The sequence below is a fragment of the Sminthopsis crassicaudata genome, chromosome 2 (genome assembly GCF_048593235.1).
Source record: "Sminthopsis crassicaudata isolate SCR6 chromosome 2, ASM4859323v1, whole genome shotgun sequence".
NCBI classification, from domain to species: Eukaryota; Metazoa; Chordata; class Mammalia; order Dasyuromorphia; family Dasyuridae; genus Sminthopsis; species Sminthopsis crassicaudata.
In genome coordinates, this window is record NC_133618.1 from 594,355,297 (window position 1) to 594,372,725 (window position 17,429).

General features: G+C 37.8%; 1 protein-coding gene across 1 annotated transcript in view; it reads left to right on the top strand.

The window, feature by feature from the left end:
• SLC18A2 (solute carrier family 18 member A2) overlaps nt 1-17,429 on the top strand; it is a 42,129-nt gene that overhangs the window by 21,830 nt on the left and 2,870 nt on the right. Inside the window, exons 4-15 of the mRNA XM_074295713.1 lie at nt 45-103; nt 1,210-1,293; nt 2,170-2,262; nt 4,022-4,111; nt 4,203-4,246; nt 4,325-4,385; nt 8,922-9,017; nt 12,888-12,966; nt 13,158-13,209; nt 14,973-15,036; nt 16,185-16,304; nt 16,434-16,567. Coding sequence (XP_074151814.1) covers nt 45-103; nt 1,210-1,293; nt 2,170-2,262; nt 4,022-4,111; nt 4,203-4,246; nt 4,325-4,385; nt 8,922-9,017; nt 12,888-12,966; nt 13,158-13,209; nt 14,973-15,036; nt 16,185-16,304; nt 16,434-16,567 — 976 coding nt within the window. The remainder of the gene's footprint in view (nt 1-44; nt 104-1,209; nt 1,294-2,169; nt 2,263-4,021; nt 4,112-4,202; nt 4,247-4,324; nt 4,386-8,921; nt 9,018-12,887; nt 12,967-13,157; nt 13,210-14,972; nt 15,037-16,184; nt 16,305-16,433; nt 16,568-17,429) is intronic.

Here is a 17,429-nt window from a genome sequence, read left to right on the forward strand (position 1 = left end):
ACAATTGAGTAGCCCTGAATGTTTCTATGGCTTTTGTTTTACAGAATAGGTTACCAGATCCCAATGTTTGCAGGATTCTGTATAATGTTTGTGTCCACTATAAGTAAGTATATGCTTTTTTTTTTTTTTTTTTTTTTTTGGTACTGGGTCGGGGTTAAACAACGGAAGCTGGGCTGGAGGCAGAAATTTTGTATTTGTAGGAGACCCAGAAATAAAGGACTACTCCTTCTCCGAGTGTCTTTCCAACCCTTACTCAACTGAGCTCTTAATTAGCACCAAATCATCCAGAGATGGTTTTAATTGGCCCTTTGCCATCTATAGCTGGCCTAATGCTAACTGACAGCCCAGTCAGTCAGTAACAGGAAACTCAGAAGAATGGAGGATATTAAAGGAATTCTGTTATCCAACCATGCACTGAGTCCATAAAAGAAGAGTTTCTGGGCAGCCAACTATCTGAGGGAAAAATGTTATTTTAGAAAGCATGCTGGAAATCTGAGTTCTAATCTCACTTCTGACATTTACTAACTGTGTGATCACGGTGAATCATTTAATCTTTTTGAAATTAAGGATCTCTACAAAGTTAGGTATCAGAAGATTTATATCACCTGTCTCACAAGGTTGTCATGGGGAGGAAATGTGTATCGCAAACAATAAGTAAATATGAGCTAATATGATTAGGGCTTCTATTACTGCTGTAGAAATGTTAGCATAACAAGATGCTATTGAATCCTTAGGTTGTTGCTCAGTGTCTTCCTTCCCACCTTATAAGTAACCCAGGAATAGGGTTTGAGGTGAAGGACTTTAGCTGGTGTTCCGCTATCCCCAGCATCTCCCTTTGGTCCCATGGACCTCTTGCGCAGTGTAGTAAAGCCTAATGTCCCTTTCTCAGAATTATTTTAATGCATAAAATAAAATATGTAGGATTCCAAAGGAAACCAATTACACTGAAATAGGTATCAATTTTTTTTTTAAAGAATTCATGGACTCCAGGTTAAGTGCTCCTGTTCTATACAGATTTAGCAATTACAGAAGAAAATCAACATCCCTAAATGCAAGCAAATGAAACCGTGTTATTATTAGCACCAAGCATGACAACCATCATGCTTATTCATTACTTTGAGAAATTATCTCAGTTTAGACCATTTTAATTCCCAGGGCAATGAGACTAGAATTGGTTTATTTTGTGCCTCCCCTCTGCTCTCTTGGCAGTGTTTGCTTTTTCTAGGAGTTACACATTACTCCTCATAGCAAGATCCTTGCAAGGAGTGGGTTCTTCTTGTTCTTCTGTAGCTGGTGAGTATGGAAACATCCTCTTAATTTAATGAACTACAGTGTGTGTTCAAACCTCTTCTCCCACCCTCTCCCAATGATTCTCATGTTCCTACTTTCTGCTTGCTTATTTAATTAGTGAGGAATAATTCAATTCACTGTGGCATTAGATACAAGGTGTCTAAAGGCTACTCTGACATGGTACCAGGAATGCTATTTAATTTCAAGATCTAATTCATTGGGCTGTTTCTAAAAGGCCTCAGATCTTGCTTATCATAAGCATATAGAAAGAACCTAGGACCTCAGAGAATTCAGGATCAACGATGTAAAGCTGGCAGGGGACTTAATGCTGTATTTATCACATAGTAAAGCCTTAATAAATTCTTATTGACTTGTTTATAGACCAAGGCAAAGCTTCCTAATTGTGAGTCATAATCCCTTCTGGGGGTCTCATAACTGAATGTGGAGAGTGTGAAATTATGATTTATTTTCAGTAAATGTTTGATTTGGATATCTATTTTATGTACTTATATATACCTGAAAAAATGCAAAAAAATTTTTTTCAGGTCAAAAAGGGTCATGAGTGAAAAAAATTTAAAAAGCTCTAAAACTAGGTCACCCCCTTCAGTTTACAGAAAGGCCACACAGGTAGCAACTGACAGATCCTTGTTGTACACTCAGTTCCTCTGACTCTCAGCAAAGTCCTCTTTCTATCTCATTCCATCTAAATATACCAGATCAGTAAATCAACCAATCAATCACAAACATTTATTAATCACTTACTTTGTACCAGGCACTCCACTAGGTGCTGAAGACATAAAGTCAAACAAAGCATGCTGACTAAAGGGGGAAAAAATCCCCTTAATACATTGCATTAAATATTTTTTTAAAATTATTTAGGGATGGGTATGCTGGCCAGTGTTTACACGGATGATGAAGAAAGAGGCAATGCCATAGGAATTGCCTTGGGAGGACTTGCCTTGGGAGTGCTAGGTAGGTGAAACTAAAGTATTTAAGTGATCAAGAGGAAAATGCTTGAATGGATTGTATGGAGCTTTCCTTTCCTCCTCTCTTTTTCTGATAATCATGATGCCTTAACCAGCTAGAGGTATGATACCTTCCCCAAATCTATCTCTAGGGAGGAGTCATTGGACTAGAGCTAGCTGGGTGCACATCAACTGAGTGCATGATTTCAGGACCAAGTGAAATCAAAGGCTGTATATGCTGTTAATACTGGCTCTAGAAATGAGCTTCCCCGAATATTCACTGGGTTGCATGGAGGTTGAAGGACAAAAAATAGGGGAACATTGTTAGACTATGAAGTGGAGCTCAAGGAGAGAAATCCCTTTTCCTGGTTGATTGGGAGGTAGACCTCCACTGGCATGTGAAGAAAAGGTCCACCACGAAAATCATGTTGCTCCTTCGAGTCACAGTATACCAAGTCATCCCTTTGTTGCTCAGCACTTGTTACTAGCAAGCTAACTCCTATAAAGAGAAAGAGAATGCAGAGATTTGCCTCTAACAAGAACTGACTGGTGTAACCCAGTAGATATAACTCACATTGACAGTGTGGTTCTTACAACCCTTCCTCTTCCTATCTCATCTGTAAGGAGCTTACTAGTGTCTGGGTGGGGATAATGGGGAGGGTGTGTGTGTGTATATGTGTGTGTGTGTGTGTGTGTGTGTGTGTGTGTGTGTGTGTGTGTGTGTGTGTGTAGAGAGAGACAGAGACAGACACAGACAGAGACAGAGAAACAGAAACAGAGAGATCCAGAGACAAAGACAGAGAGACAGAGACAGAGAGAGAGAGACAGAGAGAGAGAGATAGACAGAGAGAGAGAGAGAAAGAGACAGAGAGAGACAGAGAGAGAGAGAGACAGAGAGAGACAGAGAGACAGAGACAGAGACAGAGAGAGACAGAGAGAGAAAGAGACAGAGAGAGACAGAGACAGAGAGAGAGAGAGAGACAGAGAGAGAGAGACAGAGAAAGAGACAGAGAGAGAGAGATAGACAGAGAGAGAGAGAGAAAGAGACAGAGAGAGACAGAGAGAGAGAGAGACAGAGAGACAGAGACAGAGACAGAGAGAGACAGAGAGAGAAAGAGACAGAGAGAGACAGAGACAGAGAGAGAGAGAGACAGAGAGAGAGACAGAGAAAGAGACAGAGAGAGACAGAGAGAGAGAGAGACAGAGACAGAGACAGAGACAAAGACAGACAGAGACAGAGAAACAGAAACAGAGAGAGAGACAGAGACAAAGACAGAGAGACAGAGACAGCGAGAGAGACACAGAGAGAGAGACAGAGACAAAGACAGAGAGACAGAGACAGAGGTAGACAGCGCCAGAGATAGACACACATACACAGAGAGTATCACTTGCTGGCTTTCATGAACAGGAAATTCAGGATTTCAATTTCTTTAACTCCTCTCTTTTCTTTTGAATTTAGAAATCTAAAAGGCACACCCTTGTCTATTTCTTTCATATATTCCCTTGTGCTCACTAGATCTGCTTTTCCAAGTCCACATTCCTAGTTTAATATCTGAGATACTGATTCTCTCTGACTGACCATCCCTTTCAGGATTAGGCTTTTAAAACTGTTTACAGTTTTTGCATGTATTAGTCTTATCCCCAGAAAAAATCGATCACTAAGACAACTTAAACTTATAAATGAATAGGACCAGTCTGTGTCCACCCTGGCTCAATCAGTTCATGGAGATTAGGACTCTTCCATTTCTTATTTCTCTTTCTCACAGTGGGGCCACCCTTTGGCAGTGTGATGTATGAATTTGTGGGGAAGACCGCTCCTTTCCTGGTTCTGGCTGCCTTAACTCTGCTGGATGGAGGTTAGTAGAGATAATAGCAAAAACTATAGGGCCAGGAATCTTCAAAGCTTTCTTTCCTAAAATGCTGTTTGCCTTTTTCTTTTCTTTGCAGCTATTCAGCTGTTTGTTTTTCAACCATCCAGAGTTCAACCAGAAGTAAGTCATGCTACAACAGCTTATTGGGAATAAACCTGAAATGTGCCTTCTTGTAACCTTGCGTTCTCTCTTTGGCAGAGTCAGAAAGGAACTTCGCTAGTCACCCTGTTGAAGGATCCCTACATCTTAATTGCTGCAGGTAATTAATTAATTAATTGAGGTTTTTCATAATGATTCTTCTCCTTATCAAAAGTGCATTTTACAAACATATATATATATATGCACATGTGTATGCATGTGGACATGTGTGTATGCATGTGTGTGTGATATACAGAGAAAGTGATATTGTAGTCTGAGGGTCATCTTTGGAGTCAGAAACACCTGCTTTAAAGTCCTGTTGCTGACACATAGATAGCAGCTGTATGACTGGCCAAGCCATGTGATCTCTGAAGGACCCCAAGCAACACTAAGACTCTAAGCTACTAATTGCAGATCTGTATCCTCAGAGAGAGTTTCTGCATTAGAAATTCCCTTAACTAACTACATCAGTTTCCTTAACTATATATGGAAAAACAAATGGAGAAACACACACACACACACACACACACACACACATACACACACACACACATAGAGATAGAGGTACAGAAAAAGAGAGGGAGAGAGATTGAAAGGGGGAGGGAAGAAATATGTATACTCCTATATACACACAGATATATGCATTAAATGTATATGTTACATATATATAAAACAGCTTTAATAATTTTAAAGTACACTAAGACATTTGAGAAGCTATATAAATATATATATATAAATATATATATATATATATATATATATATTGACAGATATGTACACAGAGATAAAGACAGAGGGAGAAAGGGAGAGGGAAAGAGACAGCTAATGGTATAACAAATGAAGATCTACACTAAGAATCAAAACGACTTGGATTCAAATATTGCCTCTTACACAGTGGCTATGTGATCTTGAGCAAATCACTGAACTAGCCTCATTTTACCAAGCAATTCTCTAAAACTGTAAATTGCAAAGCCAAAAGCCATTGCTGTCTATCCCTGGAACTTTCGGGAAATGAGCAGTCAGACTAACTGCAGACATCTTGGCTAGTCAACCTAATTTATCTTGACATATTTGAACCAAGGCAGACAGCAATCCCTGAGAATGCTGAATGGTACGGTGAGAGGAGGGATTTTCTAAGGGAAATAAGATATCTAAGAAACAGCAGAAAGGATGGACCTTTTTTTTTTTTTTTTTTTCCCCTTAAGGTAGACACTGGTTAACTTACTCCCTTGTACCTCTGAAACAAGAAGACTAAAAACAAACAAACAAACAAACAAAACCTTAGGGACTTTATGATTCCTGCAAATAGTAGTGGGTTTCATATTTTCCGAATGGTTGAAAGTTGGCTTCTTTTAGTTGGTCCCAGGTATGACCAAAAAAATAAATAAATAAAATAGGCTGATTATCTTATATAGGAACAAGTAGAGCCAGAAGATGGAAATTATAAGGAGACAGTTTTAGGCTTTAAGAAAAAAGCTTATTGATAATTAGAGCTGTTAAAAAAAAAAAAAAGAAAGAAATGATTGCCTTAGATGGTAGTGAGCTCCCCACCAAATGATCCTTAATTGAAGAGAGAATTCATGTTTTAGGTTAAGGGTTGGACTAGATGTTTAATGTAACTTCTCCTACTGGATCAAGTTGATGGCCCATCCTTTCCAAAATTTTATAGCCAAGAGGAGACACAAAAGCTATGCTCCTGGCAGCCTGGTTGTATTCCCTGAGGTCAACCTTAAAGCACTGTCCAGTTTCTCAGTAGCCATTCCTGCATCTGCTATGCATAAAATTAGTCCAAATCCTTTAAAACTTTGTTTAGTTCTCTTGTCATTACTTCTTGTAGGTAACAAGTTCCATAAAATCATCACCAGCCATATATGAAGTAAGGTTTTGCTTTTATGATGATTTTCTGCAATGATTATTCTGTATAAGGATTACCAGGATAGGGGGCAGCTAGGTGGTGCAGTGGATAGAGCACCAGCCTTGAAGTCAGGAGGACCCAAGTTCAAATCTGGTCTCAGACATTAACACTTCCTAGCTGTGTGACCCTGGGCAAGTCACTTAACCCCAGCCTCAGGTAGGGGAAAAAAAAAAAAAAAAAGGATAACCAGCAACTAGAATGCTTCTTCCTTATTTGTCCATAAACTATTCTAGGGATATTAAGGAAGTTCCTTGGACCTTGGTTTTTCCATCTGTGAAATAGGGATATGGAATAATTTCATTTCTTACAGGAGGAACAGACAGGCCTTGAAAATAAACAGACCAATGAATGCTTTGTGAAACATAGAAAATCCTTGCTAGGGACAGCAGTTAGGCACAGTGAACATAACTGAGGCTGACACAAGAGACTTGGGGCAGAACTCCAGGCAGAAAGGAGGTACTTTGAGCAGATGCTGGGGAAGCTTTTGTGCATGGGGTCTTCTACATTATTTTCTCCTTTCTTCCAGCCACAGAAAGGGAAAACAATGGGAATCAACACTAAATGTCAAACTGTTGATTACTCCAGGTGCTGCAGCTTCCACATGGTCAAGAGAAGGGAGATACATCTGTATTTTTATGTTTGAGCATTGTTTGTACAGATGGCCTTTAAATGTCATGAGAGTGACAAAATCCTTTCTTTCTCCATTATGTAAATATTATAATCTTTACCACAGTGGTTCTATGAACACTGAAGTCTAGCAGATAGAGAGTGGATGGTAGTGCTGACTGAGGCAATCAATATTCTTTGCCCATCTAATCAGGTTCAAAGACTAGTACAGGAAGCTCCTATTTACTCGAAATGATTAGGGAATGAATGGGGTGTTCTGTTTAAATGAATATTTTGATTCCCTGAGGGTTACCATAGTGACCCAATAGAATTAGAACTTCAAAGCATTTAGCATTAAGATGATTTTATTATTATTTTATTTATTCTGTGTTTGCCCAATAACCTCTCATAGAGGTTTTACCCAAAACATTGGGAATTTTCCCTCTGTTCTTTGAACATCTGACAAGCCTCAGAACAGGTGGTGTTGTCAATATGATGTTTTTCTTCCTGTTAGATTATAAATTGATTAAGAGCAATCTTTTGCCTCTTTTTTTATCCCCATTGTTCAACATAGTGCCTGGCACATAGTAGGTGCTTAATAAATGTTTACTGATTGATTCTTCTTCCATAACTAGCAGAGGAGATTGATGTGCACTGTACTGATTGAAAAAAATATTCTCTGGACATTACTTTAAAGAAAAAAATAATTAATTATTGGAATCATCTCAGGGGATAGGGATGGAAATTGGGATGTCATTGTTAAAAGAGAACTCCCAGGGGAAGAAATACATATCAACCAAAGCACATTATCATCTTTCCTGAAACTTTGAATGTAAAAGAATTGTCTATGACTTAGCCAGGGTCACACAGCCAGTATGGGGCAGAGTCAGATTTTGAACAAGTATCATCCTGATCCTGAGGCAGCTATTCTGGCTCTCTGATTACAATTTACTTATCTCTTTTTCAGAATAGTGTGGGAAAGAAGGAATTTGGCCTGATGGTTCTGAATCTGTTTGAAGACAGTTTTTGTTATTCAGAAACACTGGACCTTTCAAAGCTCAGCTTATATGCCATTTCATTTCAATTCAACAAGTATTTATAAAGCACCTATTATGCACAGTTAGCTTCAGAGATATCAAAATACATGTCAAATAGATACTGTTCTCAAGAACTTGATCATCTAGTGAAGAAAAAGGCGCATACATTCATAATTAAAAGGCAAAGTACCAGGGGATAAGTACAAAGGGAAGTCTCAGGCAAAGTGCTATGAGAATTTGAATAGGTGATCACTGCTGGCTGGGGCAGGGGGTGTGGGAAAAGGAGGATACCAAAAAAGGAAATCTTCATAGGATGGGTAGCATCTGAATTAGATCTCAAAGAGATAGAGAAACTCCAACAGAGAAATATTAGAATATTGTCTAAAGGCATGGATGACTGAGAGGGGTATAATTTGATGGAACCATAAAGAAAGTCAGTTGGAGCCAATTTGTGAAAGGCCTCGAATGCCAGGATCAGGAGGCTATGCTTTGCTCTGCTGCTGTTGCTTGTTCATTTTCAAAGTCCATTTCATCGGGGAGGGGATGCCATGGCAGGCAAGTGAAGAAGGGCTGGGCAAAGTCACCTGCCTTAGTTTCCCCATTAGAGCTCGGGGTTTAAAGGCCAGATCTAGGTCAGCACTGGATGCAGTGGGAAATTTTGGCCTTTTTAATTTAAGCTCTTTAACCGGTCTCAGTTTGCCTGAGGCAATACCCATTCAGTGAGAAGGTATCACTCTTAAGGTTCTGCATATCAGATTAATACATTAAAAAGATTATATGGGACAATAATTTATAAGATGGATAGTGGGTAGACTAAGAACAAGAAGATATCACCTGGAAGTGATATTTTTCTCATCTGATCACAGAACATTTAATGTTTATTTTACATACAAATGGAATCACAGTCCATTTGTATAATAGTTATTGTATACATGTCTTGTCGCACATTTGAGATTGGAAACTCCTGGAAGGTATTAACTGACTTATCTTTTTCATCCTCCCAGAACAATAACAAATAATTAATAAAAATTTGTTAAATGAAGAAGTAGAGACTCCAAAGTCCAAATGAAAGCGAAGTAAATTCTCTTCTTTATTAAAGGGTCAATCTGCTTTGCAAACATGGCTATTGCAATGCTTGAACCGGCATTACCAATCTGGATGATGGAGACCATGTGTTCCAAGAAGTGGCAGCTGGGTAATGTACTAGAATCAGCTTTTCTGTGACCCAAGGCTTTATACTGGACTTTCTCCCTTAAGGTAGTCACGGAGGGTTTCTCACATGAAAATGAAAGCTATTTTTGTTATCCTAAGAAATAAGAAGTTATTTAAGCAAAGAGGTTTTGGTAGTATTTACCTGCTCATTCTTCTCTGGACAAGCTAGATTTGAACCAGAAGTTCATACAATAATGGATGAGTTAATATTTTCTCTATACTTCTGGAGTTACCAGAAAAGTGGTCATCTAATCTCTCCTTGAAGATCTCTAAGGCCATGATGGGATCTGAGGGGTGATAGGAAAGAAGGGGCAGCTACAACCTTTTCAGACAGCCTACTACATTTTTGAAAGTCAAAAGGCCTAGGTTTTAAACTCAATTCTTCCACAAATTAGCAATGCAGTCTCTGCCCAATCATTCCAACTCCTGGGGGCTTCCATTTCCTCCTCTGTTAAAAAAGGGGCAGCTAAGTGGTACAGTGGATAGAGCACTGCACCTGAAGTCAGGAAAGCCCGAGGCTCAACCACTTGAGTACCAACTGTGCCACTTTGGACAAGTCACTTAATCCTGGCTTTTCTTGGTTTCCTCATCTGTTGAATGTACTGGAGAAGAAAATGACTACTCACTCTAGAATCTTTGCCAAGAAAATCCGAAATGTGGACAAGACTGAAACAACAACAAACAAACAACAGGGTTGGGTTATATAAACTGTCAAGTCCCCTTCAGATTTAAATTTCTCTGATATCCATGAGAGCTTTCCTGATATAATGGGAAGAACACTGGATCAAAAGGCAGGAAAAGTCCAAAGGTCTTGTCTAACTTATGCGACCTTAGGCAAGTGACTTAAATTCACAGAGCCTTAGGTTTCTCATGTGTGAAATGGGACTAATAATTCTTACCCTTCCCAACTCACAGGGTTGTTCTGAAGAACAAATATTTGTAAAGGAGTTTTACAATTTAAACAGTGGTCTTCAGGGCTTCAATCCAAAGAAATGTCACCCCTTGCACAATAGTGGACTAAGTGCTTTTAATCTTTCTTTTGTTATGGTGGCATTTACAGTATCCTGTAGACTGCTTCTCAGAATAATTCTTCATTGCCTACATTCATAATTGAAGGAAATGCTAAGTAAGAGATTGGTGGAAATATAGATGTAACATTTTCCCCAGACACCCTGAAATCTTTCCATGAACCCTGGGGAAGTGGGAATAGACTTCTGTAGAAGACATTTAATATTTGTTAAGTGAATTTGAATGAACGCTAGGAAGGGCCCTATGGTAATGCTTTTGGGAACTATGCGAGGGCAGTGGGTGAGGTATTTTATGGAGAAGGATGTCTTACTCTTTCACATCACAAATCCTCTGATAGTCATCGGATCAGCCTTGATTAGGCTCCGTTAAGCATTCATAAAGCAAAGTTTATGTGTTTCAGTAGGTCTACAAAAGAAGACAGGAAAAAGTAGGCTATGGTCTAAGAAAACAGGCCTCTGTATAGACTGCAGGCTATCATAGACTTGACTTAAAAGCCTTCCTGGGTTGAAATGGTTTGGGGACATTTCTGATGACTCCACCTAAATGATTTAATAATCTCACTAATTGAATGTATCCCAGTCAGCTGCAAAAACCAGCTACTCAAGCAGGCTTGCTTCCCCACCTCCCCCTCCCATACTCTGACTTGGGGCTTTCAATAAAATAGTCATTAAAGCTCTCAGGAAAAAAAGGGGGGGATAATATGGTATAGACATTAGGCAGGCAGGTGGGCTGCTTGGATTTATCAAGAACAGAACCATGTAGGGAAGTTAAGAGGTCAGATGTAAATCTGTGAAGCAAGCAGAAGGAAGATTTATATATAAGTGGAAATGTGTACAAAATGCCATAAAGGCAAAATCAGAGTCCCCATTGGGAAATAAATCCAATAAATCTATTTTTTTATTTATTATCCATAAGGCTTTGGGAAATGCCTTGATTCATGCTTTTGGATTCAATAGGACTTGATTGAACTCTACTATTCTATTCAGCTAAATTTCCACTAAATCTTTCTGCTCTTTCATTCTATTATTAAAATCAGCAAACACATATGTACCAAGCATTGTGCTTGGAACTGGGACAGGTGTATGTGATATAAAGATTGTATACCTTAAGTTGGAAGAGACCTTATCTAGTGCAACCACCTCATTTTACAGATGAGAAAGCCGAGGCACAGGGAGTTTGTGACTTACCCAAAACTGAGCGTAAACATGATACATAGGATTCAAACTTAGGACTTTCTATCACCGAATCCAACATATTGAGTTCCATATGACTTTTATCATCTTGATACTAATCACATGACACAGATGGTAATGACTTGCATTATAATCAGATCAATACAATGCTAATAGCATTTCATTTGACCCTAATAACTACTAGCTCCAGCTCTAATTTGGCAATATTATCACTGTAGGGAACTCTTGGTGAGGAATTTCTGCTATCATTACAGACTGGATTTTTCCTTGCAATTTATGATATGAAGCTGCTCAGGAACTAAGAAATTCAATGGCTTAACCAGGCTGACAGACCATATCAGAGAATCCAGGTCTTCTTGATACTTCTATCCAACACATTGCATTGCTTCTCTGGCTTATTTTGCAGATGAGGAACAGCTAAAAAAAAATTGTCCAAATTTATAATTACAGTACGCAAAAGAATAGAGGCTTGGATCTAGGTTTTCTAAGTCTTTTCTTAATATACCACACTGCCCTTCATATATTGCATCTTGTTGAATGTGGGGAAATATTTCTCGAAGCATGAAATTACATTTCATGTTTTGGTTCCTCTGAGCTCCCAAGTCTTGTATGATGATGTTTAAAAATTTAACTTGGACTTAAACTTTTGGTCTATGTTAAAATGGCCAGTGGCTTCCTTGGGATATTCCGTAGTAAATGACTAAAAATATTTTAAAAGAATCCAGTAGAACACAAGCTCCTTGAGGACAGGGAATTGTTAATTTGTCTTTTTATTCCTCATGTCTAACACAGTGGAGACACATACCAAGTTCTTCAAGAATTATGTATTGAACTAACTTGAAATGGCAAACTTCATTTATATGTGTGCTTATAAAGCCCTAGCAAGGAAAGACAAAGTTTTAGTAATTTGATGTTGGGCAGCACACCAGGAACTTTAGGTTATACATTTAAATTTTTTATTGTCTTTGGGAAGATTTTGTCAGATCTTATTTTTTTTTGGCCCATAAATTATATCAGAATGGATGGAGACCCACCCTATCTTTAAGGAAGCATTATCAGAGACAAAGCTGGGTAGACACCAGTGCCCATGGGCAAAATCAGGGTGGGACTTGACTAATGCAGTGTTTTTAATGAAGCCTTTGAAGTCCTCACTAGTCAAAATGCAAGACTCCAGAGGAGGATAACTAATGTCTTTTCTCCTCAGAGTATTATTCTGAAATTTTCCAAATGACATGGGTTCCCATTAATATTTCTGTAACTAGCATACAGAGCCAGACATTCTGCACTCAGCTCTCAGATCTCGATAATCCAGAGCTGCCCATTTTGACCCTCTGTGTAAAACTTACTTCCTTTAGTAGACCTAAATATAAAAATTTCAGAGAGAGATTATTCAGTTGATAGTGAAATAAATGTCTTTCATTTCTATAGCATCACAAGAGTTTGTATTTGATGGATAAATGGTGTGGAGCCCAGGCTAGATGTGTAACAGACCGGATATTAGATGCTTGGGTGCAAGGCTACAGGGTTTCATGTGATATGCTCTAATCAGAACAGCTGTGCTACATTTATTAGTTTTTCTAACATTTGACTGAAATCAGTACTGATAAGGTGTCCCTTTCATAAATTTTCAGGCGTTGCTTTCCTACCGGCTAGTATCTCTTATCTTATTGGAACCAATATTTTTGGGATACTTGCACACAAAATGGGAAGGTAAGATTAATTTTTTAAAAACCCAATGCACTTCTAAAGGAGTTCCTTACATTTGTTTTTAAGCATTTCTAGCTGATCCCAAAATGTAAAAAAATTTAAGTCTAAGACCTTTTAGAAATCTCAAATAATAGCTTTTGAAAAAGCAGAAAACAATCTTTCATTGATCTCTTTGGGCTTTTTTCCTTTGACAGGTGGCTTTGTGCTCTCTTGGGGATGATCATTGTTGGAATCAGTATTTTATGTGTGAGTAAGATAAGACGTTTTTAATAAGAAAATTCAGTTCTGTAAATAAAATATGAAGCCTTCAGCTTTGGGCAAATGTAACCCATTGCCACCAAATATTTTTGCTTAATGCTACATATTCAAGCCAGCCAATTTCAACATTTTCCAATGAGTTTATTTTCATGGACTTAGTCATTCTCTCTGTGCAGATGACACCTAGATAAGCTACTTTACCTAATTCCTCATTGTATCCTTATCACCAACTATTAGCCATTTCAACCTGGACATCCTATTGGCATCTCAAACTTAACTTTTTTTTTTCAGAAAAGAACTAATTATGTTTTTTCTAAACTTATTCCCTATTCCTACTATTATTGTTCAATTGTTTCTCAGTTGTGTTCAACTCCTCATGATCCCATTGTTTTTCTTTGCAAAGTATTACAGAACTTTGCCACTTCCTTCTCTACCTCATTTTGCAGATGAGAAAACTAAGGCAAACAGGATTAGGTGACTTGCCCAGGGTCACATAGCTAATGTGTCTGAGGCCAGATTTGTATTTAGAAAGAGGCACGTCTCAAAACCCAATGCTCAAAATCCATTGTACCACCTGGCTACTCAGCATTCCTGTTCAAAATGTTATTTTTCTGACCTCCCAGGAATGCAATCATAGAGGCAACTATTTGGTTCAGGCCCTCAAATCCTGGCACCTGGACTGTAAAAGGTCTTCTAATTGGTCTCACTGCTTCAAGTCTCCCTTCTCCAATCTATCCTCCATAGCTGCCACAAATTCTTTTAAGCACAGATCTACATAAATTCTAGTGGCTCCCTATTGCTTGGGATATCTGTTTGGCATTTAAAATTCTTCACAACATAATCCCATCAAATCTTTCCAGACTTAGTTTACATTACTACCCTGCATATTGTTTCAGCCAAATTGGTCATTTTATTCCTCACACAGAACAATCCATTTCCCATAACCATACCTTTGCTCTTACCATCCCCTATGGGTAGAAACACACTTTTCTTCACTTTTGTCCTTAGACTCTCCTTTGACACTCAGCTTAAGCACTTTCTTCCACATGAAAATCTTGACTCTACTGCCCCAGCTGCTAGTGCAACTTCCTCCCAAATCTACTTTGTATTGATTTCATAAGAGTAATGCCTGTGTTACCATAGAAATGAAAGATTTCATATTCTGTATTATCACATAATCATGCTGCCTACCTAAATAGAAAATAAGGTCCTTTAGGTCAGTAATTATTTTTGTGCCAGGGGCAGTTTACTATCTGGTACCTAGATGTTTAATGTTTATTGATATGAGTATACTTTTTCTGTTAAAGTATAACATTAAGCTATCCTCCCTTTGTAGGATAAAAGTTACTAATATTACTAACACAGAGTTTAAATGCTCTTGTTAGAAAACTAGAATTAAGTTGATCTTTTAAATCTTGCTTTCTATATTTAAACAGCTGAAAAGTGTCTTATTTATAAGGCTTTTTCTAGCTCTCAACTGCTATGATTAGGAATTTGATAACTATGTGATCTTGGGCAACTAATTTTACCTGAATGGATTTTAATGGACTTATCTGTAAAATGAGGAAGGTAAGCTAAAAGACTAATATTCAGATCAGTACTAGGATTCTTATTCTTTCATAATTGCCTTATAAGTAAATAAACATATCAAATTTCAAAAGAAATGTCAATATCTCACTAAAATAAGCATAATGGTATAGAATGAAATTGGATGATTTAAAAAAATGTAACCAAATTTTTTTTCTTTGGAGGTACCATTTGCAAAAAACATTTATGGACTGATCGCACCAAATTTTGGAGTTGGTTTTGCAATCGGTAAGTCACATAAGCTTTGCGCTCAAATATGACATTTACTGGTTACCTGTGCTTGGAAATATTTGTTCTCTGATAGCAGCCTGAAACATTATAGAAGCTTAAGATTAGATGAGCAGCAGCTTATGGCTCAAATATAATGTGTAGCTTACCCATATTAAAAGGCCCTACTTCCAGATTTTAGTCATTTTCTTTGTGAAAACCAATTTTTGCAAAAGCTGATATTTACAGAAGGCAAACTGACTCTACTGTTGACTCTAGGCAAACAGGCTAATATCCTCCACAGAGTATATGTATACACTGCATATCTGTGAACAAGCTTACTTTTATGACTCCAGGTATCAAAATTGTGTGTTTCATGGAAAGATTTAGAACTAAAAACAGTATTACCTCATAGAGAACCTAGTCAATGAATATCTTCATGACCAAAGACATCCAATTTTTGTAGCATTAACATTACAAAATATTAACTGAAATATTAGGGAATTTCTGACACCAATAATTTGGAAGAATTTTATACTCAGTGGGCATAATCATATAGAACATTCATGACAACTGCACAGAAAAAAACAAAAATCCTGGGACAAGAGCAAAAAGATCTGGACTATATTGTAGTTTCATTTTCTATAGGAGTGATATGAAAATTCATTACTAACAACCTGGCATCTATCATATAGTCTAAGTGCCACACAAGGGTGAGGATGGGAGAAAGTTGAGGGAACCCCTTACAGAGCTGAGACGAGGCGAGCAGGGTATGTGCACAAAATGAAATTCAGAAATGAAGAAAACTGAGGAATGAGGACATCCATCTGAAAAATTCATTCAACATCAGAGGCAATGAGGGAAATGGGGAAATATAGAACAAATCAAAGACAAGACAGAATAATAGTTGTGTTTTAAGCTCTCCAAAGCACAATTCCAGACATTATTCTCATTTGATGCTTATGAAAACCTTTTGGAATGGGTAATCTTATCAGATGCATTTTACAGATCAAGAGAAATAGGACCACAAAGATGTCTTAATTACTCAGGATCACAGGTCTTCCAAGCTCTAAGCTCAAGACTCTTATTGCCTCAATTAGCTTCCTCCTGAGGTTAAAATCCGAGAGAGAAGATTCTTTGTATAATGCATTTCTCTGAATTATTGGCAGGAATGGTGGATTCCTCAATGATGCCCATTATGGGCTACCTGGTAGACTTACGCCATGTCTCTGTCTACGGAAGTGTATATGCCATTGCAGATGTTGCCTTTTGCATGGGCTTTGCATTGGGTAAGGATATACCTTTGTCCTAAGTATTTAAGATGGCCTAAATTATTTAATAGTTTAAGATATAACTTTTAAAATTGTACTTCTCATTGAGTACATTTTTAGGGAGCTAATTTTTTTATTTCCTAAAAGGTCCTTCTGTTGGTGGGGCCATTGCAAAAGCAATTGGGTTCCCTTGGCTCATGACAATTATTGGGATCATTGACATTCTCTTTGCCCCTCTCTGCTTTTTCCTTCGGAGTCCACCTGCCAAGGAAGAAAAAATGGTAAGAAATTTCCATTAGAATGTGATCAAATATTTTCTAATTGTTAGCATGAAACTATAATGGAAGATATGCTATAGGAGTTGTGAGAATTGGGTGATAGTTCTGTTCCGTAGCTCTTTGTAAGAAAGAGCTTTTCTCAAAAAAGGTTTAAGATAGCATTCGCACTATTTTTTATTTTTATAATTCATATACAGAGATTGACACAACCATAGTCCAATGCTTTCTACTGGATCATACTTATTTCCAGCTTTGGTGACTATGGGCAAGCCCATAGCCTCTATGTCAATGTTTTCTTCATCTGAAAATAAAAGGACAAACTTGAATAATGATCCTAAAAGGCAGTTCTCCACTGCAATCTCTTGACTCAAATGTAAAGCGCATTCCATTTCCTTTAGAATGGAAACCTCCATAACATGAATTGGCCTTCCTGCCTTCATGTAGGATCCAAAAGCTGAAAGTTCCAAGGGAAATCTCATTTTAATGTTGTATCTTACCGGAACAGTTCCCAATTATTCAATCACTTGTATCCCACAAGAATGTCATTTAGACCTCAGTAGTAGGAGCATTGAATAAAAAGTAGGATACAGTTTTCATCCTCATATAAAGAAAAAACAACCAACTACTTCTTAGCAGGTAAAGCTGAATAAGTAGACTTGTTCTGAAAGTAAAAAGGGAAGACTTGGAAATGGTTTCCATGTGTATATTATTTAAATTCTTTTTGTTCCTTCACAAAAGACTTTGAGGGCATGGATAGGTTTTGTGTGTTTTTTGCAGGGGAAGATCTTTATGCACTTAGCACAATATCTGGCATATACAAAGCACTTAATGTTTAATGACAAGAACTCGGGAACGGAGGCTAGTG